Source organism: Neovison vison, chromosome 2 (assembly GCF_020171115.1).
Source record: "Neovison vison isolate M4711 chromosome 2, ASM_NN_V1, whole genome shotgun sequence".
In the NCBI taxonomy this organism is placed as follows: domain Eukaryota; kingdom Metazoa; phylum Chordata; class Mammalia; order Carnivora; family Mustelidae; genus Neogale; species Neogale vison.
In genome coordinates, this window is record NC_058092.1 from 237775810 (window position 1) to 237797221 (window position 21412).

At 54.4% G+C, this 21412-nt stretch overlaps 1 protein-coding gene across 1 annotated transcript in view; it reads right to left on the minus strand.

Annotated features, from left to right (window-relative positions):
• Positions 1-7182: 7182 nt before the first annotated feature.
• Positions 7183-21412, minus strand: part of C2H10orf143 (chromosome 2 C10orf143 homolog) — an 85356-nt gene continuing 71126 nt past the window's right edge. Inside the window, exon 4 of the mRNA XM_044240755.1 lies at positions 7183-7345. Within this exon, the coding sequence (XP_044096690.1) occupies positions 7256-7345 (90 nt within the window). The 3' untranslated portion in view covers positions 7183-7255. The remainder of the gene's footprint in view (positions 7346-21412) is intronic.

A 21412-nucleotide genomic window follows, 5' to 3' on the forward strand; every position in this document is an offset into this window, starting at 1 on the left:
TAAAAAACTACATTAAATGTAAATGCTCTAAATACACCAATAAAAAGATCGACATTATCAAAGTGGATTAAAAAAATTTTACTCAGTAATACATTATCTACAAGAAACTCATTTCAAATGAGTAATGATACAGAAAGTTTGAAAGTAAAAGGACATGAATTTTTTAAAAACAGATTTTGTTTCACCGAAGTCAGATAAAGTAGACCTCAGAGCAAAGAAAATTATCAGAGACAGAGAGAAACAATATATAATGACAAAAGAAAACATAACCACACCAAATGTGTTTGCACCAAAACAGCCAAAAATAGGTGAAGCCAAGAGTGATAGAACTGAGGGACACCTGGGTGGCTCAGGCATTAAGCATCTGCCTTTGGCTCAGGTCATCATCCTGGGGTCCTGGGATTGAGCCCCAAATTGGGCTCCCTGCTCAACTCTCCCTCACCCTCTCCCACTTATGTTCCCCCTCTCGCTCTCTCTGTTAAATAAATAAATAAAATCTTTTTTTTAAAGTGATAGAACTGAGAGGAAAAACAAAACAAACAAAAAAAAACCTATAATCCCTTTCTCAACAATTGTTGGAACTCTTAGAAAACCAGCAAAAATTCAGAACTCAGTCACACAATTAACCAAAAATTCAGTCCAATTAGGATCTGACTGCCACTTCTAGAACATTCCATGCAACAATGTCATTATACACATTCTTTTCAAATATCCATGAAACATATGCCAATATAGGCCATAAATCTAGGACATAAAAACAGATCTCCAAAGAATCAAAATCATACAGAATATGTTATCTGACCACAATGGAATCAATCTAGTGTCCAGTAACAGAAAAATCTTCAAACACTTGGAAATTAAACAAGGCACTTCTAAATAATCCCATGAATCAAGGAAGTCTTGAATGAAATAAAAAAGAAGAAATAAACGGAATGAAGATAAAAAGACAACATACCAAATTTGGGGACAGAGCTAATGCCGTGCTCAGAGGAAAAAATCGTAACATTAAAATGCTTAGAGAATAATGCTTTTCACAGACAACCAAGCCTCACATCTTATATAAAAATTAATTCAAAATCAATCATGGACTCCATGTGAAATGTAAAACTACAAAACCTTAAGGAAAAAACGAAGGAGAAAATCTGGGGGTTCTGTGGTTAGTCAAAAAATTCTTAGACTTGACATAAAAGCACAATCCATAAAAGGAAACACAGATAAACTGGGCTTAGTCGAAATATGTTGGGAAAAACATCTCCCACTTGGAGTCTTTTGATCCCTGCACTCAGCTGCATAAGCAGGGGCTCTGGGCTTGGAACATTTCCCTATCAAGAGGTAAAGAGCCCACACTGCCTGTGCTGACTTGTCTCCTTGTGTGGATAGCTTTCCTTGTTTCAGATTCGATGTGTCCTTCTCTGTCCTGCCCAGGTGTGCACAAACTAGAGCCCCTGGCCAAGCCTATATGCAGAAAGGGGACAGAGTCCATCTGACGCAGCACAAGAGGGGTGCATGCAGGCCAATGGCCCTGCATCATCTGCCGTGGGGGAACCTGCTGACTATGGGGAAGGGGCTGATGCTTACTGCGGATGCAGATTCTGCCAAGTCCCATCTCTGTGTGAGGAAAGCCTTGTTTCGTGTGGTGCCTGTGTTGTGTTTTCCTTGGTCCCTCTGATACCAAGACACAGCAGGCAGCCATGGTCAGACCTCTGCTCCTGGTAGTAGGCAATAGATCTCACTGGCTTGACAAAAAGATTTAAAAAAAAAAAAAACCACTTAGTTTAAGCACTTCCCTGTTGAAAAACATTTGAACTGTTTCCCGCTTAGGGCTCTTATATGAATAAAATTGCGACAAACATTTGTGTATATGTTTTTGTGTGAACATAAATTTTTGGTTTGCCAAAGATCCTGTAAGGAGATCCAATGATAAGCCGCAGACCAGACTAGGAGAAAGTGTAAGTTGAAAATCTGACAGAGGACTAGTATCTAGACTACATAAAGAACTCTCAAAATTCAACTGTAAGAAGACAAATAATCTAATTACGAGGCAAACTGATGACATGAAGAACCATCTCAGTAGAGTGTACACCGATGGCAATTAATCACATAAAAAGATGAAAAACATACTCATTAGAGAAATGCAGATTAAAGTCACAGTGAGATCCCACTATGCTCCTATCAAAATGACTACAATAAAAAATAGTGCCACCACCAAAGGCTGACGCAGACTTGGGGAAAACGGATCCTTCAGGCACTGTTGGTGGGAAGACAAAACGGTGCAGCCGACTAATCACGCGGCCACTACACAGCCCGGCCACCCCACCCCTGGCCGTTATCCCGGAGAAGACCATTGTGTGCATGAGGGAGTCTGCACACGTGCACCATGTCCACCAAGCTCCTCCCGGGGCTGGCAGTCTCCTTAGGAGTGTCCTGGGGCGGCCCCGACACATGAGCACACCTGGGAGGCTTACAGCAACTCGAACGTCTTCTCTCGCAGTCCGGAGGGATTCCAGCATCAGTATCCCTGGGCTGAAGTCACAGCATCAGCCACGCTGTCCCTCCGGACGCTCCAGGAAAGGACCGGCTCCTCGCCTCCTTCTGGAGGCTACCGGCTTCTCCGCCTCCATCCTCAGCCTCTATCTCGTCTCCTTCCTCCCTCCACTGAAGACACATTTAGGGTCCTCCAGGACCCTCTCCCCTTCTCCAGAGCCCTCCACGTGTGGTTCCACGTGCAAATTCTTCCTTACAGGGCAAGACCGTTGGTTGCCGGGGTGAGGGCCTGGTGTCTCTGGCGCAGCTGTTAGTCAGAGTCCCCTAACCTCCTCCCTGACATCTGTCCTGTCCAGACCTGCGCTCATCACTCCCGCCCTCCTGCTGAACTGCCTTGGGCGTTGTAGCCTCGGCTGAACAACCCATTCTGCCCAACAAGCCAGGAATCAGGGCCCCTCCCCCTGCCACCACCTTCACATTGGGCTGGCCCCCAGGCCCGTCCAATCTGGCCCAGAGACCCTGGCACACATTCGGGGTGGGAGGTCAGTCAGGATCATTTTTCGTGTTCAATTTGCGGACCTAGGACTGCGCACTGCAGCCAGGACTCACACGCTCTCCTGGGGCTCCCACCAGGGCTCCTTCACTGTGGGTTCCCTTCTCTTGGGCTCTTCTCCTGACAAGCCAGTGGCCTCCAGGCCTCCACTCCGATGCCTCCCCCTCTCCTCTGTCTGGGCACCTGCATCTGAAGCCACCTCCAAAGTATTCTCTCTTGTCCCCCAGGACTTGATCCTTGTCTGGGGACCACAGCAGGTCCTGGGCCAATTCTGAACTGACCAAAGGGCTTTTGTCCTGGATGTCACTTGTCGCTGGGCTTGTCCAAGAGTATGGCTTCAGTCCCCATCATAGCCTTATTGGTCCTTCTGCTTGCTCTCGGTTCTCTTCACGTGCTGACCAGCGGCGTGTCTGTTGCAGGTCTGGACCTTCTCTCCAGTTAGAGTCTGTCTGCCTTCTCCACTGGGACCTTCCCCACGGTAGGGAGTCGAGGCTGTCCCCAGTCTGAGATGCTGCATAACGTGTAACGGACACTTAATCATACCCACTGACTTTTTCCTTTAATGTTTTGTGGGTGTTTTGATAATCCACGTGTCTTCATATGATACCGTTTGTCCACGTTGTGACACAGATGTGCTCTCGGCAAACTCTCCGAGGGCGCCTCGGTTTCTAGCTGCCCACGAAGCTGCGCGGGGAGCTCAGCTTACGCATTGCTGACCACACCACCTCGGCGTGCCTCCTTCGGCTAGGCTTCTGGGAAGGCAAACCTTGGCCTGGAGGGCTTTTGGTTCAAACCAGGAGCAGCTCCTTCACTAGCTCGGCCCAGGATGGAAAGAGCTGTCCATCCGGCGGAGCCTCTGGCCCCTGCGCTGTGGCCTGTCCTTCCTCTGGCCCCGCAGGACGGATGTGGGCCCCTGGGGTCTCGGCCCCGCTCAACCTGAGCAGTGCCCTGAAGCGTGGCACTGAAGCGTGTGTCCGGGGATGCAGCAGCTGGCCCCTGGCCCCTCATGAGGATGCAGGCGGCAGCTCTGAGGGTAAGACGGTTGGTCCACAGGCCTCAATGGTGCCTCTCCCCAAGGCTGTAGGACCCAGGTGTGCCGGCTACTTCGGCCTTATCTGCAAGCCGCTGTCCCCCTCCACTGTCATGCCCAGTGTCCAGCGACCCTGAGGCCAAGTCCCTGAGGCCCTGAGGTTTGTTCCAAGTCCATGGTTGGGTTATTGAGATTTTTTTTTTTAATTGTGGTAGACTTCACAAGCAGAAAGTTAACCACTTTGCCTTTCCAAGCCCCCAGTCCAGCGCATTTAGTCAAGCCGGTGTGTCCACACAGCTGTGCCACCTCCTTGTCCGTCCGGTTCCAAGCATCCCAAAAGGAAACCCTGAGCCCACAGAGCACGTGCCCGCATCCTTCTGTCACAGCACTGGCACAAGGAGGCCGCTAGGCTGCCATGGCTGACATGTCTCCGCGGCCCACGCCGGCCCAAGTCCCGCACTCGAACCTGAGAAGATGGAACTTGAACACAAGCAACCGCAATCGGCCAGCCAGGCTCTCCCAGAGAAGGCGGCCGCTCCCACTATGGCCAGTGCAGTCCTCGCCTTGCCTGGCTTCCCCGGCTCCTCTCCAGAAACCCCTCCCCGGGCTCCTGTCAGGGGAGAGCTCCCAGCCACCCCTGGTCTGCTGCTTCCCAATACGAATCAAAGTTTGCTCAAACAAACCCGGGGAAAGCTGCACAGGCCTCACCTCACCTGTTCATGCCCCTCCCATCAGCTCCTCGTCAGGCCAGTCTGCTTTCTCCATAGATTCCCCTGTTCGGGACGAGTCGAACAGATGAACTCCTCCACTATGTACCCTTGGTGTCTGGTGTCTTCCCCGAACGTCCTGTTTTCAAAGCTCATCCGCATCACCGTGTGGGCCAGGGCTTCATCCCCTTGGATGACTGAGGACTGCTCCGGGGTCTAGACTATGGCGCCAGCTGGGAGGGCCCCTCCCTCCCCTCAGGAAACAGCAGACTCAGCTCAGGCCCGGAGCCTGCTCTGAAGGTGCTGTCACCAATGTGACACCCAGAGGCCTGGGCCCTGGGGAGGACACAAGACAAGCTTCTTTCCTTCCGACAGGAATAGCTGTCAAACACTCACGAACACATGCCCAGCTAGGACACTTCCCCTGGACTATGGGGCAGTGAAGGTAAGGGCCACCGTCGCAGAAACCACAAGCCCAGGGCTTTGTCCCTGCCTGGGGCTGGCTCCTCTCCTGCTGTGAGCCCTAACAGCCTCTCCCTGTGACCTCGATCTGGGACAAGGCCTTCACCTAGGTACAGGTGCAGAGGGGAACAGCTTTCCTGCCAAGAGGTGGTGGCCACACGTCCAAGCTGGACCATCAAGCTGTCCAGAAGCCCCATGACTGGTCGAGAGCTGGGCATCCCTGCCCTCTGTTGGGGACAGGCTGGTACAGTAAGGAGGCCAGTCGTGCAGGCTGTGCCACCGGGCGCGCCAGGCCCTGCCGGCACCTGGCTCAGACTCTCGGGCACAAGCCGGACTCTGAAGCTGGGCTGGCCTCCAGACACCTGTGGTGGGCAGCTCCGAGCCAGGCAGCTTCGCTGCCAGCAGAGACGGGGCCGGGGCCTGGCCCTCCACTGGAGTGTGTGGGAATTTCCCGTCTGCCCTTCGGCCAGGTGGGGCTTGTGCCACAAGACAAGGTGTCCAGCCCACGCCCAGATCCCAGGGGCGACTGGATCCTGTCACACATGCATGCAGACATGGGCCTGACTTCACAGCTGCACGTGTGATGTCGTGGGCTTGACCTTGTGGTCTGAGCTCCTCCTTTGCAACAGGCTGTGTTAATCCGTCGTGGCTGGATGGCTGCCTTGAGAACTCGGGTGCCAGATTGCTGGCTCTCATTCTGTGGGTGACCAGGCGAGGGTGCTGAGAGCAGGTGAGGGCAGGGGTAGGGTAAAAGGAGGGGGTCCCGACACAGATGAGCTTCACACAGATACAAAAACAGCAACAACAAAACCAAACAAGCAAACAAAAAAACTGGTTTCCTTAGACTTTACAACTGTCATTTTACCACAAATAGTACCTCCTTCCCTCCTCTCCTGGGAACCGCCAGCCTATCAGACATTCACAGCTTAGTATGAAATTGCTTAGCCTATACACAGCTTCTCTCCCAGCACGGCAGTCAAAGCAATTCGTGTTTCAGGCCCACCCAACCTTGTTGGTCCTGTAAGACCCCGATTCCTCCACCCAGAAGGAAACTCAGACTCAGTACCAGCCTTGTGCAATTCTAAGATATCAAGGATTAAAGAGAGATCTCTGGGCATTTAGAGAAGGAAAAGACAAGTTCACCATAGAGAAATGATGATACAGTTAGCAACAAGCTCATCGGCCAAAATAAATGCCAGAGAACAGTGGGGCTGAGCTTCCAAGTGGGGAAGAAAGCATTTTGGGTCCAGAATCCAGGCCAGACAAACCAATTATATTTGGGGGTGAATTTCCAGATATGCAAGTTTGGGGGACATTTACCTCTTGCATTGCCGTTGTGCTTTCTCTGAGAAAAATTGCTTGCGGGTGTACTCTAATTTAGCCAACAACAATAACAAAAGAACTTTAAGAAAAAGAAAAAGCTGGGATCCAAAAATCAGTTGCATTAACCCAAGAGTGCAGTACGAAAAGAAATTCTAGTCTGAGAGTTTAGAAGGCAGCTGGTACAAATTAGACATTCAGAAGAGTGTAATGAAGAAGCTGAATGATCTTCCTAATGTGGTGAGGAAAGCATACTTATACCATCAGTATGAAAACATGAAGGCAATTAGCAATCCCAGGACAAACAAAGAGTTATAGAAGATTGTCATGGACCCAGATAAAACATCACGACATGATTTGAGCAACAGATAGAAGGTACAAAGTGCATCTGCATCTAACAGTGGCTCCTGGACCATCACCCCTGCTGGCAGCTATACCTAGCAGTATAAAGTTTCATTTCCTTCCTGAGTACAGAAAGAAATAATATTTATGAAGTCATACTATATGTTTACTAGCTTTAGACTTATAGACTAAACATATTGGCATTTACAGAGCAGACGGAGTTACAGATTTGGAACAGAGAATAAATGCTATAAATTCTTCTGGCCATTTATTGAATTGCAACTCCTCATCCTCCCTCCTTTTTCCTCCATGGCTTTTACCATCTGATACATTGTAGATTTTATTCATTGCCTTTGTTCACTGCCTGTCTCTCGGATAGGAAGCGAGCTCTGTAAGTCCGGGGACCCCATCACTGTTGTCGCAGCCTACAGCAGCTCTCGCTGTGTTCTGTGGAGAAACAACATCGAAACAATCTAAATGTAAAGGCGTCGTTGACACAGGTGGGTGTGAGGGAAACGACGCAGAGCAGAGGAGCCCTCACCTCAGCACCTGACGTGGAAGGCGGTGGTGAGATCACGTTCAAGGCCACTCACAGAAATCGAGATCTGTGCACGATTTTAAGCCATTAATGACAAATGGGAGAATGAAAAATAATGTAATAAAATTAAAGGGAGACTATAGAAAGTGGAAATGACTTAAACTTCTCTATCATACTGGAAAGTCAAATAGAGATTGCTTAAAACTGACAAAAGCAGAAACAGAAGTAGAAGCATTTTATTTAGAATTACGGTGGTAACAACAAGATCTGAAAACATAAACTGTTAAAATGGTTCTCTCCCGAGAGTGGTAATGGTGTGGAAAACTTTTCTTTTTTATTTAATACCAGTCTACACTGCCTTAATATTTTTGCTTTTTGTCTATTACTTTTATAATTTTAAAAAATGTGGGGAAAAAAGCCATGTACACAGACTTCAATGTCCTTGTTTCCTGTAAAAATGTCCTCACTTATTTATGACTTAGTCTTATTTCACTGGACTTTATAGAGGGTCAACATTAAAAAATGGCCATCTGAAGAGTATATCTATACTGTTTGAAAACCACAATAAAAGACATTATGTCTATTATGTCACCTAATGTCCCCAATACAAGGATTCATGCCACAAGCTTCTCCTGGAATTTCACACCTGAAAAAAGTTTGTCTCAACTAGGGAAAAATACCGACAACAGACATGAAGGACAAAGGAACTGACATTCTTTATACAGAGAGACATTCTCAAATTAATAAAAAAAAACTTCTTAAATACCTCAACAGGGAAAAAAGGGATAAAGGATACAAAGTATCTCACCAAAGAAGAAATAAAAAATTGCCAAATAAAATAGTGAATTAATATTTTTACCTCTTAGGCTTGTGAAATTGAAGAAGAGGAGGAGGAGGAGAAGGAGAGGAATAGGAAGGACCAGGAGGGGACAATAGAGAAGGGGGAAGAGAGGAAGGAGGGGGAGGGGAGACGAGGAGCTAGTAACGATGTGGGGGGCTGCGCGTGGGGACTCGGCCCCGCTAGGCTCTGCCGTTGGAGACACAGCTTCCCATGGGCCAACTGGGTAACGTGATCAGAAGCCCAACAGTTTTCACTTCTGGAATTCAGACTAAGGACATGGTTGGGTGAGTGGGCAAAGTTGTATTTCAAATCAATGACTAGTGTCATTATCAGAAGAGAAACCAGGGGCGCCTGGGTGGCTCAGTGGGTTAAAGCCTCTGCCTTCGGCTCAGGTCATGATCCCAAGGTCCTGGGATCGAGCCCCACATTGGGCTCTCTGCTCAGCGGGGAGCCTGCTTCTCTTCCTCTCTCTCTGCCTGCCTCTCTGCCTGCTTGTGTCCACTACTACTGTCTGTGCAATGGATAAATAAAAAATCTAAAAAAAAAAAAAGAGAGAGAGAGAGAAACTAGAAGCAGAAATGGGAGAGATGCAACTGTAAGCCTCAGAAAAAGCAGGTCACATCAGCACCAGAAGGAGCTGGGACAGAAGCCACATGGGATGTCCACACAGAGCCTTCAGAGGGCCGGTGGCCCTGCCGACCGGAGCTGAACAGGGCACGTCTCTGTTCCTGGAAGCCATCAGTTTGAGACACCTGGTCCCACAGGCCTAGGAAACAAATGCTCTTCCGCAATGGCCTTGAGGCTGAGACAGGCCGACAGTCTTGGGCTGAACAAGGACACCCAAGCACCACCCTGGTCCAGACCAGCAGCCACCAGGCCACCTCCCTGATCGAGAGCAGCTGCCACCAATGTCCCTGTTTCTGGGTCACAGGATGATGGACAAGGATGGCTGAGGGGCTGCTTTGTCCATAAGGAGCCTACTCATTGGTGACACATTGTCATGGCTGCCCAGGCCAGGCGACCGGGCCCTGATCAGCCCTGAGGCTCGGGGCCATGCAAGGCAGACTCTGCCAGGTGACAGGGTCCCCACTGGGACGCCCCGGCTTCCGGGGATCCGGAAGAGGGATCCAGGGGTGGTTTGAGTCATCTTGACTGCTCTCCTCCCTCTTCTAGTCAACTGTGGCCCAGATGATGGCTCCTGGGGACCACCCATGATGTGGGGCTCAGGTCCTTGGAGGAAGGAGGGTTTCCCAGGTCGGCGGTGCAGGTGAGAGGGGAGAAGCCCAGCAGACCATGGCGCTTCCGCCCGTTCCCGGCGTAGCTTAAGGCTGCCACATCTCTTTTCTTCCTTCCTTTCTTTTTTTTTAAGATTTTATTTACTGAGTGGGGGGAGCATGGCCGGGGGAGGCGGAGAGGGAGGAGCAGACGCCCCATTGAGCTGGGACCCCCACCTCGACGCGGGGCTCTATCCCAGGATCCTGGGATCCTGACTTGAGCCGAAGTCAGACACTTCACTGACAGAGCCACCCAGGCACCCCTCTTTTCTTACTTTCTCTTAAAAATGGGTCACATAGGAACTTTATACCATATTTAGAAAGTGATGCATTTCCTCTTAGCGCTGCTGAGAAAGGCAAAATAAGACCGTCTAGCTGTGTCTAACCAGAAGGCATCAAGGAGGCGTGTCCTGGGGTGTCACCACAGCCCAAATGACTCCCAAGGGAGCCCCGGGTGCCATCTGGTAAATCTTCCAGGCTCAGAGGGGAGCACATCCCTTTGACCCTTGTTGTGGCAGGGTGAGGGGAAACGGCCCATTTCTCTCCCTGATGAACAAGCTCCAGCGTCACAGGCCATTTGCTTCTCTCTCTGAGCCCGGCGGCGCCTGTTGCAGGAGGCGGGCGGGCCTGGGGCCCTCTGGAGGATCTGGGTTCGCCTGGACTCCGTGTGAGCAAGAGAAAATCGGGTTATTTTAAGCCACTATGATTTGGGTGTTGGAGTTATTACCTGGCTCAGCCTGACAACCGATGGGGACATCTACATGTGGACCAGGTGATGAGTACCTCAGTCAAGATTGCAGCCCTGCGGGGCGCCTGGGTGCCTTAGTGGGTTAAAGCCTCTGCCTTCCACCCAGGTCATGATCCCAGGGTCCTGGGCTGGAGCCCCGCATCGGGCTCTCTGCTCTGCGGGGAGCCTGCTTCCTCCTCTTTCTCTCTCTCTGCCTACTTGTGATCTCTGTCACCAAAAAAAAAAAAAAAAAAAAAAAGATTGCAGCCCTGCACGGATGGGGCCAGGTGTCCCACACTGGGCAGCAGGTGGAAGGGTGACCAGATCAGGACCGTGGCCACCAAGGTAATGGGCCATGAGCCCTTCAGAGCTGCTGCGCAGTGTCCACGGCCACATGGCCAGGGCACACGGAGCAGCCACATCGTGACGTTCCTTCACGTAGCCAGGCTGCAGACCCAATGTGCTTTCTGACCACCGGGTGGACAGAATGATACACGGTGGGGGTCAGAGGGGGCACACAGGCCACCAGCTGGATTCGGAGCATCACAGAAAGGAAGGTGCGTGTCTATGGGGCGCTCCGGGGCCAGGAGAAAGAAGACGATCCACCGCAGGTACCAGCGCTGCCCAGGACCCGCACGCTGCAGGAGTGCAGGATCCCATCGAAAGCCAGCGTTCAGATGGAGAAGCGTGGGCGTTTGCACACACGTGCGGCATCGACGAACTGGTCCTTCCGTACCATGGGCTATCACTCGGCCGTGAAGGAAGAGGAGCCCTGATACTCTAACACGCACAAACCTCGGAACGGTGTGATCCCTGAAGGGGCCCGGCCCGGAAGGCCACACGGTGTATGATTCCTGTTACACGACGTGTCCGGAGCAGGGAGCTCTGTAGACAGAGTCATCAAACAATCGTTTGCTCAGGGATGGCAGCTGTGGGGGGCCGGATGGGGGCGGTGGCCAAGGGGCACAGGGTTGTCTCTGAGTTGGTAAGTGTTCTGTGTTTGGCGGAGGGGAGGGTGGCACATCTCTATGAACGGGCGAAAAACCATGGAATTGGACGCTGTCAGTGGGTGAATCGCATCTCAGAAAAACTAGCTAGAAAGAGAAATGTGTGTGTTTGTGCTGCCGTGGACAAGACCTGCTAATAGCATTTGCTCCAGGGAGTGGGACAGAGGTTGGGGGGGGGGGACGGGGAAGTTTTTGCTTCAAACCTTAACTCACTGTTATTTCTGAATTGCATGAATTTTTGCAAGAAGCAATTATTTAGGAATCCAATAAAGAGGAGAAGGAGGAGGAAAAAAGGAAAGGAGAGCACGGGCCGTTCTTTACTAGCTCAGTGTTCTGCAAATCCAGACACTCTGTTCCTGCTGTTTAAAAAAGCTTTGCTGCCGTGAGTAACCTCCGTGTCTTCAGGCCTGGCTGGAAAGGGCAGGACTTAAACGCGCTAGCGCGCACCCGGAAAAACACACATACGTTCCCCTAAGTCAACATGGCGAGCTCATCACCTCCGAAGGGCCCCATACCGACGCTGTCACTACTGAGAGGTCTGGCTATAAACCTTGTCCTCGGAGAGGATAATTAAAAGATGGATTGGACAGAGAGCACGTGGCCTGCTCCTGCCACGGAGAACCCAGGGGCGGGCCTGCAGCTGGTGGGCTCGTCCTCATCGTCATGACGTGTGGGTCTAGCCTAGTGTCTTAGGCAAGATGAACACGGTAACACCACTTCCCATGGATTCTGAGGTGTTCACTTTTGGCAAAGTGGACTTTTAGTTCCCAAGCTGGCCACGGTCTCAAGTGGACTTAGAAGTGAGGCCCCAAGAAAGCCGTGCCAGGTGCCAGCCCAGTGGGTCCCCATGGAGCTAGAGCAGGACCGTGTCAAGGGGCAGGGCCACGGCTGGCTTTGGGATCGGAATGCTCCCATGCAGTGAGCCCCGCTGCCGGAGGCTGGGCAGAATCCCACAGACGTGTGTGTGCAGCAGCCCTGGGATCTGGGTCCCACGTTCTGCTTTGTTCTTGCTCCCTGGGGTTTGGGAGAGAACAGCTGGCTGGCATCGTCAGCCCTAAGATCCGCCTCAGAGCAGAAGCAGGACGGGTTCAGGAGGTCCCTGGCTCTGTGAAGCCCGTCACGGTGGCCACGGGGAGCTGGCGGGCAGGGGCAGGCCTGGAAGCGCCGGGCCGCGCTCCCACCTTCACGCTCTCCCCCGAGCTGGGGCGGCTCCTTGCTAAGACTCGGCGTCTGGTCCTCACGGCGAGCTGACCTGTGGCGGGCTCCCGGGACGATGGGGACCGCGCCACCGCCGTGTCACTGGCCATGTCACGTGTCTGAACTTCGCCGGCCACGGAGAGCAGGCGGCATCCAGGGGCCACAATTCCAGGCACATGGTAGGCGTTTCAGGCTGGGCTCTTTTAGCTGCTAGAAAATGGCACATGGGCAGATTTCTGGGTGGCTCCGTAGGCTGAACGTCCGACCCTTGATTTCGGTGCAGGTCATGATCTCAGGTCGTGGGATCCAGCCCTGCGGCAGGCTCCCCACTCAGCGGGCGGCTGCTTGAGAGTCTCTCTGCACCTCCCCCACCCCCTCCTAAATACATACGTAAACTCTTTTGAAAAAGAGATCCCTCTCCTCAAACCCGGGCACTTCATGTACAGGGGCTGCTGCACTGCTTCCAGGCGGGGTTTGTTGTGAGACACGGGTCCTGGGGGGCCACTTACTGACTGGCCAGATGTCAGGAGCTCACAGGCCTGATGGGCAAAGCGGCCACCACGGTCACTGCAGGCATCTTACGAGGGGAGGCAGATAAACGTGCGGCTGCTGAGATGCCAAGGGCTTGCCCATCGTGCGGGACGCAGCTCCGAGACCCAGAGCTGAAGGGAACAGTGGCTTTGGGGACAGAGCGTGGCCCAAACCAGACCTCCTCCTGGCCAGGGGCAGCCTTAGGGGCTGGCTTGTCTGGGGGCCGGTGCCCGTGGACCCAGGAGAGTGGCCACTCTGGGTGGCTGGTGCACCTGGGCCTGGGAAAGTGGTCACACCAGGTCCCACATGGCTTCACTGGGGTACCACCTCGGATGTCCGCAGTCACTGCCCCATGAGGGCCGAAGGCACAGTGGCTGCATTGAGCACCCCAGGCAGCAGGCGTTGAGAAGTTGAGGGGCAGTGGTGACAGCTTTCTGGCATGACCGGTGCAGCCAAGCCAGCCCCAAGGACAGGAGCAGGGACCCCACCGCCAGGGCATGTCCGGGCTCCGAGCCAGGAGTGTGGTAAGCAGCAGCGTCCCTGTGAGGTCACACCCAGGCTGGGAGGCTCGGCCTCGTGCCCACTCAACAGTGAGAACCGTGGATCTGACCAGGAGCCCGGTGACACTGTGTCTAATGCCCACTGCACTCTGAGAGGTGGGGACAGGCGGAAGTCTGCCCCCAACAATGTGTCCTCATCCTAACCTCCGGATCCTCAAATGGGGCCTCACGTGGCAAACAAGCGACCATTGCCTTTATGGCAAAAGGTCCTGACTTACCATAAGTTCAGGTTCTTGAAGCAAGTTTGTCCTGGAGTATCCAGGTGGGCCCTACAGGCCATTGTCCTCTAGAGGGACACAGCGGGGACAACGACAGATGCCCCAAGGAGGCAGCTTGTGACGGGGCCACAAGCCAAGGAACTGTGGGGATTGCCAACCACCTCCTGAAGCTCCAGGAGGCAGGAAGGGCCCACTCTGGGGCACCTTGGTGTCACAAGAACAAGGACAAAACACTGCTTGATGTCACACCCCCAGCCTCCAGAACTGTGCGGGAAGAAACCTCTGTTGATCCAAACTCGATTTCAGCAAAGTAAGTGTGCGGTGGGTTGTTACCGCAGCCGCAGGAAGCTGTGCAGGGGCGTGGCCCACCCGGCCATGAGGGTCCGACCTGCGGACGCTGAGCACCTGCTGAGGCCGCGGAGCAGGCACCAGAGGAACCAGGACCCCCCACAGGCCTTCTGGAGACTGTCTGGCTCCGCGGTCCCTGCCAGTCACCACATGCAGCCGCTGAAACTTAGCTCCGGGGCTGGGTTCCTGAGTGATGACGACCAGAGGGCCCCAGGGACCACGAGAGCAGGAGGTGAAAGCGGCCTCGGACCATGATGCGCTGAGGCTCGCGCAAGGACAGATGCCACCAAGGAGAGCGTCACCTGGTCCCCGGCAACATCACTCCCAGGACCGGGTCGGGGGCGACGTGGCCGACGGGGTTTCAGGTTGCAACAACCACAGCTGGTGTCTTCGAGATTTCTGTGCGGCTTCCCTGGGGAGCTTTGGAACAGGCAGAAGAGGAGAGAATTTAGGAACCAGACAGTCTCATGAAACAGAACAATGAATTCATCCCAGTAGGAGCTCCTCACGGAGACTCACCTGCGAAGTCACCCTAACGCTCCGCGAAGAGTATGTGTGCAGTTCTGAACTCGTCTAACGGCTGCGTCAATCTTATCCGGTTTGTCCCCATTGGGTCTAAATCTTCCCTTTGGACTGTGCCGTGCGGCTGTGACGGGCGCTGACATCGCGACAGATGGGGTTCGGGAGCCCATTTCCATCCTCCAAATGAGCCCATGTGCTGAGGCTGCAGCCGGCCTGCCTCTTTCCAGGCAGGTGAGTGTGAAGGTGTGGGCAGCGGGGGGCGGGGGGCTCCGTGAGGGAGGGGGCCCCACGGCGGGACCCCGATGTCACGATGGCCCGGGTGTCATCCGCAACGCACCATCATGTTTCCCGTGTTCGTGACGATGCTGCTCTTTCTGGCATCAATTGTGCAGGAGGAACCCGAGGCCCGGGGAGAGCCCGGCAGTGACTTGCCCTGCAGTAGCCACACGCGCCTCCGTGATGTTCCCACGGCGCCCACGCCGCTCCCAGGCTGCGCAGCTCCGAGGCCGCCGCTTCCCTCAGGGGGCCCGGGCTCCAGCCTCCCGTTCTGAGAAGCACAGGCCAGACACCTTCCTGGCAGAAGGCTGCTGGCGGACTCCTGCCCTCCCTGGGCTCCCGACTCTCCCCCTGCCGCCCAGGTGGCTGCTCAGCTGACGAGGCTTGTCCCACCACACACGGGCCCCACCGAGGCCAGAGACCATCTCCGGGCGGGGTCCATCTGCCACACAGCTGGGTCCAGGCTGGCTTTGGTCTCCACGACCTCCAGTCAGAGAGCCGGCGGTCCCGGGGGCAGGGGATCTGGGGGTCGGGGCGGGGGGAGCAGGTGTATGCCATCCCCGTCAAGGCCACTCGGCAACAACAGGGGTGAAACTCCGTGTTCTTCATCACGTGGGCCACATGGTGGGGACTTTTATTGGTTTTGTGGACCTGCTATGTGAGATTTTCCCCAGAACTCCACCATGATAATGTTTTCTAGTCAGCCTGATGATGTTTCCCCCAAGAGGTATTAATATTTGAATAAACTGTTCCTAGGGCGCGTCTCCTTATGAAACAGACTCTAACAAGCACACCAGTGTTCCATGGGGGCACAGTAGACGTCGGGATACACAGAAGGCTGCTAGAGATCTGTAACCTTCTTTTAACTTCTGGGATCAGTCTGCAAGGGATGGGTGCCTTTCCAGAAAAATCTCTGCTGGAGAGGAAGACGGACCCAATGCCCCACCTGAAGGAGGCGGGGGGTCAGCCAGGAGCAGCCTTGGCAGTCAGTTGGGGCAGAGGCGACTTGCAGAGCCCTTCAGGAGCCCCTGGGGACAGCCCGGGAAGCCAGGGTGCTGGGGCTGGGGGGGGAGTCTCCTTTGAGATCTTCGTTCTCGCTGGGCCCTCTGGAGAGTTCACTGCTTAGACCCCAAAACCACTGCTTGAGGAGGACTTCACTGCATTTGAAGCTCTCTTTAATGGTAGGTGTCAAATGTGTCTCCGTATCTAAATATTCAATTCATTAAGTATTAAACATCTGTTCTAAATAGCGCTGTGAAATGCTAATGAAAGCAGCTGTGTTATATCTTAATACAAAATTCATTAAATGCGTAGCCCCAAACTTTCCAACCTCATTATAAAGCCATGGGCTCAACCCGTGCTACCGAGGACGTGCCGTAGCTCTTCAGCCTCTTCTGGAAGCCGCAGCACCCGGGCCGCGGGCCGGCGAGAAAGACGCCGGGGGCGGGTGAGAGTTTACCACCGCGGCCAGGACAAACAGGAAATAAAGCTTTGCCAGTTCTCCCGTGTGTCCCCAGGAGAAACTGTGTTCGGTTCAAAGAGCTTTCAGGCTTTGCTACCAAAGTCAACCCAGAACGGGCATGCCTGGAGTCCCAGTGGCTCCCGCAGCACAGAGCAGGGCACAGTAGACCACGGGCGCAGACCTGTGAGCTCCCCAAGCCGTCAGCACCCTGCAGGGCCACCTGGCTACGTGCGGGAAGAACCTGCAGACAGCAGAGCCGCCACCCACCCCGGGGCACTGGAGAGATGAGCCCCAGGATTGTGTGGGGACAGACTAAGAGGACAGGGGTCTGGTCGTCTCAGAGCCTTCCCTGTCACTGCACAGATACTCAGAACCCTTCCCACAAACCTCTGCGACTCAGGATGAGGAGCCACTGGGCAGGGAGGGGTGGCGAGGGGCCCACAGGGCTTCCGATGGCACCTGGTGCTGATAAGCTGCTGGTTGGTTGGTTGGTTGGTTGGTTGGCGGGTTGGTCAATGAATCCGTTGTACGTTCCCTCCTCCCTCTGCCCAGCACGCGTCCTCCCCCGGCATCTCTCTGGCAGTGATCTCTACTCACTGGGGTGCCTTCAGCCCATTGATGCTCTTTAATCCCCAGGCCTGGCAGAACATTCCAGAATTGGCAGCTTCCCTTTGGGCTTCTCCTTCTCCCCATGCCCAGTGCTGCCCTCTTCTCTGGGGCGAGCCCGTGTGTGCCTCCCATGTGGGAGCTGATCCGTGACAACCTCCTGAATGATGAAAAGAACAAATGAACGTACGACACGGCCTACGAGGTGAAGAAGGAGCATGCGGCCCCCTTTCCTCCCAGCCAAGGTTAGGGCGAAGTGGGAACAGGGCAGGACAGAAGGTGCAGCCTTGACATCCACGCGGCCCCCCAGGAGGTGTCTGCCTGGCCCGGGCTCAGCACCCCAGCAGCTACGTCAGCTCTGGGCCCCAGGCGGCGTGGGTCCCACTGACCTCAGGGGAATGTGTGTGGGACTCGGCCCTCAGCCCATGGAGGTCGGAGCCCCGGGGGCCTGCGGACGGCCGGCCTTGCTCACGGGCACTCCGTGTGTTTGGTGCTTCTCAACGCTTTTCACAACCCACGGCGAGAAATGCAGTTTGCGTCGGAGCACTGCTCGTATTTACACACGACTCGCCGCCTCTCCCACCAAGTTACTTCCAGCAACTCTAAAAATGTCGTCTTGCCATCAAAACTCCCTGGGCCCTCCACACCTCACCAGCACGGTCCGTCTTACTGGGACCACATGGGCTGAATGTCATTTTCGTTAGAAGGTCTTCGCAGGGAGTTCTAGGATCCCTCGCTGAAAGGAAAGGATTTGGGGTTTTCAGAAAAATAGCAAAGCTGGGCACAAATTCACATTCGGTCACCAAAGCCAGGTGCACTACCGGACAGCACACATTCGTCATCAGGAGAACGACCCGGAGGCCCGTGCTTGTTTTTTCCAAAGCAAGTGCTTTCTGAGCCTTAAGAAGGGGCGTCTCCCGCACGTAGAAGAGGTCGGGTTGTGACCGAGACACAAGCAAAAGGATGGACTAGGACACAGCCAGCCACGCAGCCAAAGGCAGGAGAAACGGCCACGTCTCCCAGGACAGAAGAGAACCTCAAAGCTCCAGAAGGCCGATACGTCAGACGCTGGTGTTTCGAGAGTCTGCGCTTTAACGCTATTCGTTGTGGTATGACTGCGTTTTCGTCTTATTCACGAAAATCACAGTATAAACGCAGATCCAGGCACCCACCGATGCACCAAAGAACGCACAACTGAAACACCTGCGCACCAACGCTCGTCTGTAGTGTGCGAGGCACGGCAGACGCTTTCTATCCTGTTCTCCTTCATTCTTTCAAAACTCGGGCCGTGACCTACTCCATGGATTTCCTGGCCCACTGAACAGACTGTGACCTACAACTTGCAAGCTTGGCGCTGGGAGCCATCTCCCAGCCACGTGCAGGAAGCCCCGGAGAGCCGGACGGGAGGCGCGATGCCGACCTGTGTCTAACTCGGTGCCACGGGACAGAATCCCAACAGGAGTCTCAGAGGCCGCTGAGACTTTTCCAGTCGCCACGTGAGAAGTGTAAGAAGCAGAAGGTGAAATTAATCTTAATAGTATGTTTTATTTATTTATTTATTTTTAGATTTTTATTTTTTATTTATGTAACAGAGAGAGAAATCACAAGTAGGCAGAGAGGCAGGCAGAGAGAGGGGGAAGCAGGCTCCCCGCCGAGCAGAGAGCCCGATGTGGGGCTCGATTCCAGGACCCTGAGATCATGACCTGAGCCGAAGGCAGAGGCTTAACTCACTGAGTCACCCAGGTGCCCTTGTATTATTTATTTAAAAATATCATCTTGGGGCACCTGGGTGGCTCAGGTGGTTGGGCGTCTGCCTTCAGCTCCGGTCCTGAACTCCAGGTCCCGGGAAGCAGCCCCGTGTCAGGCTCCCTGCTCAGCAGGGAGTCTGCTTCTCCATCTCCTTCTGCTTCTCCCCTTGCTTGTGCCCTCTCTGTGCCCCCCTCTCTCTCAAATAAATAAATAAAATCTTTTTTAAAAATTACATTATCATCTTAAGCCATCAGTGTGTGAAAATTCTCAGTGAGCTACTTCACATCCTTTTCTTCCTACTGTCTCCGAGATTGCGTCACTTACCCTTACGGCCCACCCGAGTGCGGACTAGACCCGTCTCACGCAGCTGAACGACAAGAGCCACGTGCAGCCAGCGGCCACCCTATTGGGCAACACAGCCCCAGAGCCGGGGTCAGCAAACCTTTCGTGGGAAGGGCCAGAGGATGACTATCTTCGGTTCCGCCGGCCTCCCCGAGTCTGCCGTTGTGGGAGCGCAGACGCAGATAAAGCTTAAACGAATGTCTGTGGTTATGTTCGGATAAACAAGCATGTACCAGAACAGGCGGCAGGACGGATCTGGCCCTCAGGCTGGAGTGCGCCGCCCTCCAACGTGGGGCATTCCGTGCCCGAAGCCATCGACACCTCCCAACCCTCTGGTTCAAGCCACAAACGCTCCTCAGTTCACTGATGATCTGATTAGGACGGCAGCCGTCTGCGTCTCCTGCCCTACGGAGGGGCACTCTCGAGGTCCCTCTGCGTCCGTCCCCACCCAGCCTGCGCCGCCCGTTCCTCCCGAGAGCCTGGCACCTCCGCCCACTGCCTGTCCTCTTCTCGGAGGCGTCGGCGGGGTCCTCGTGCATTTGAAAAGCGTGGAGGGACGCCAGGTTGACTTCCGTGAGAGCCAGCGTTGTCGCCCACGGGTTTGGAACCCTGATCCCGGGAGCAGGGAGAATTGTCAGCTGGCTCAGGGCGAGCTGGCCGGACAGGCGGGAGGGCTCTCCAAGCACACAGGCTTCCAGGATCTACAGAGAAGCTTCCACTCCCGCCCTCGCCAATCACCACTGCCCTGAGGCCCCAGGAGGAGCTGGTAGACCCAGGGCCACGGCATCTCCCGCAGACAGCGCTGAGTCAGCCAGATGGCTCCGGCCTCTGACTTTAGCTCCAGGACAGAGACTTGTCCAGCCCTGCACAGGAAATGATTTCCAAATGACAAACATTAGCCTAGTGGTTTCCAAATGCCGTTCTCGGAGCCAAGTGATCATCATGGAATCAAGGCATACAGTGGGCCACTGCGGGTGCGTCTGCCTGTCCCCTCCCTTTCCCGAAGGGGGTTCCTGGTCCCCGGTTGGTCTCCAATGACTGGGGGACACCAGACCAATGAGTCATTGCCCTGAGGATCTGGACTTGGAGAAAGCCAGTTTGCAGGGAGAGTGAAGGAAGGCAGTGGCTAAAATGCCGAGTGAGGCTGGTGGGGACATAGCCAGGGGACCTGTGGGCACGCACGTCCCTGGATCTCATATCCAGATCAGGCCCACTCTTGCTTTTCTAGTGGCTAAGTGGCTCCTGGGGACGCCTCCAAGTCTCGCAATCAGTCTTTTGCTTGGGCGGTTCCCAGTTTGTTCCAACTGAGACAAGCAAATGAGTCCTGCCGAGTCCCACTGCACCAGCCCGGGCTAACTCGGGCGGTCAGGAGTCACCGTGGATGCACGGGGGTGGGAACAGCAAGGGACACCAGTGGGGGCTCAGTCCTGTCTGCGGCCGGAGGTCCAGTGCCTCCCTTGCCTCCAGTGGCCCCGTTGTCTCCGGGCTTCGTGCAGCTGCGGGCAGCACCTGTGCTGTCCAGGGAAGAAGCATGTGTTTGCTCACGGTCCTGGGTAGGCGGCTCTACCTGCCCGCCGCGGAACGCCGAGGAAGGTCACCAGCCACGGGAGGGGGGAGGCAGGAGGTGCTGTTGGGAGCAGCGCATCCGGGACTCTGAGGGCTGGGCAGCTGGAGCTCTGCCCGGTGAGATGTTCACCTGGAGAGAAGGCCCTTCCCCAGCCCTTTCCTCCAGAGAACACTTGGGACTTTGTAATATCCCATGCTACTCGGGGATTGCAGCATGACCTGGGAAATGAGCCACAGGGTCCCAACAAGCCGGGACAAGTTTCTGGATGGGTTGACCAGTCTCCCTGCACCGTGGATGGGGCGTTATTTGGACTTAGATCTGTGCAGCTGTACTAAGTGAAAACCAGGTTATGCAGCTTAGTGAGGGTCCCGGATCTGGGGACTGGTGTCCTGACAGGAGAGGGGAGGACAACACACAGGGACTATGGTAGACACAGAGGTCGGAGGCGTGCAGCTACAGCCAAGGCCCACCAGCAAACCCCATAAACCGCCCCCACCCCGAGCCTGCAGAGCCAGTGCCCTGCCGACACTTTGATCTCCGACTTTCAGCCTCTGAAAAGAATACATTTCTGTTGCTTAATTCATCCAAATTGGTAATTTGTTACGGCAGCTCCAAGAAACTAATGCAGCGGGTCACCCAATGGAAAGAGACTCCTTAGTCGGGTGGTCCCCACTGTGGGCCCCAGTGCCCGCTGTGCACTCTGGTCAGCCCCGTCCTAGCGGCCAGCCACTCCCTCAGCACAAAAGCCT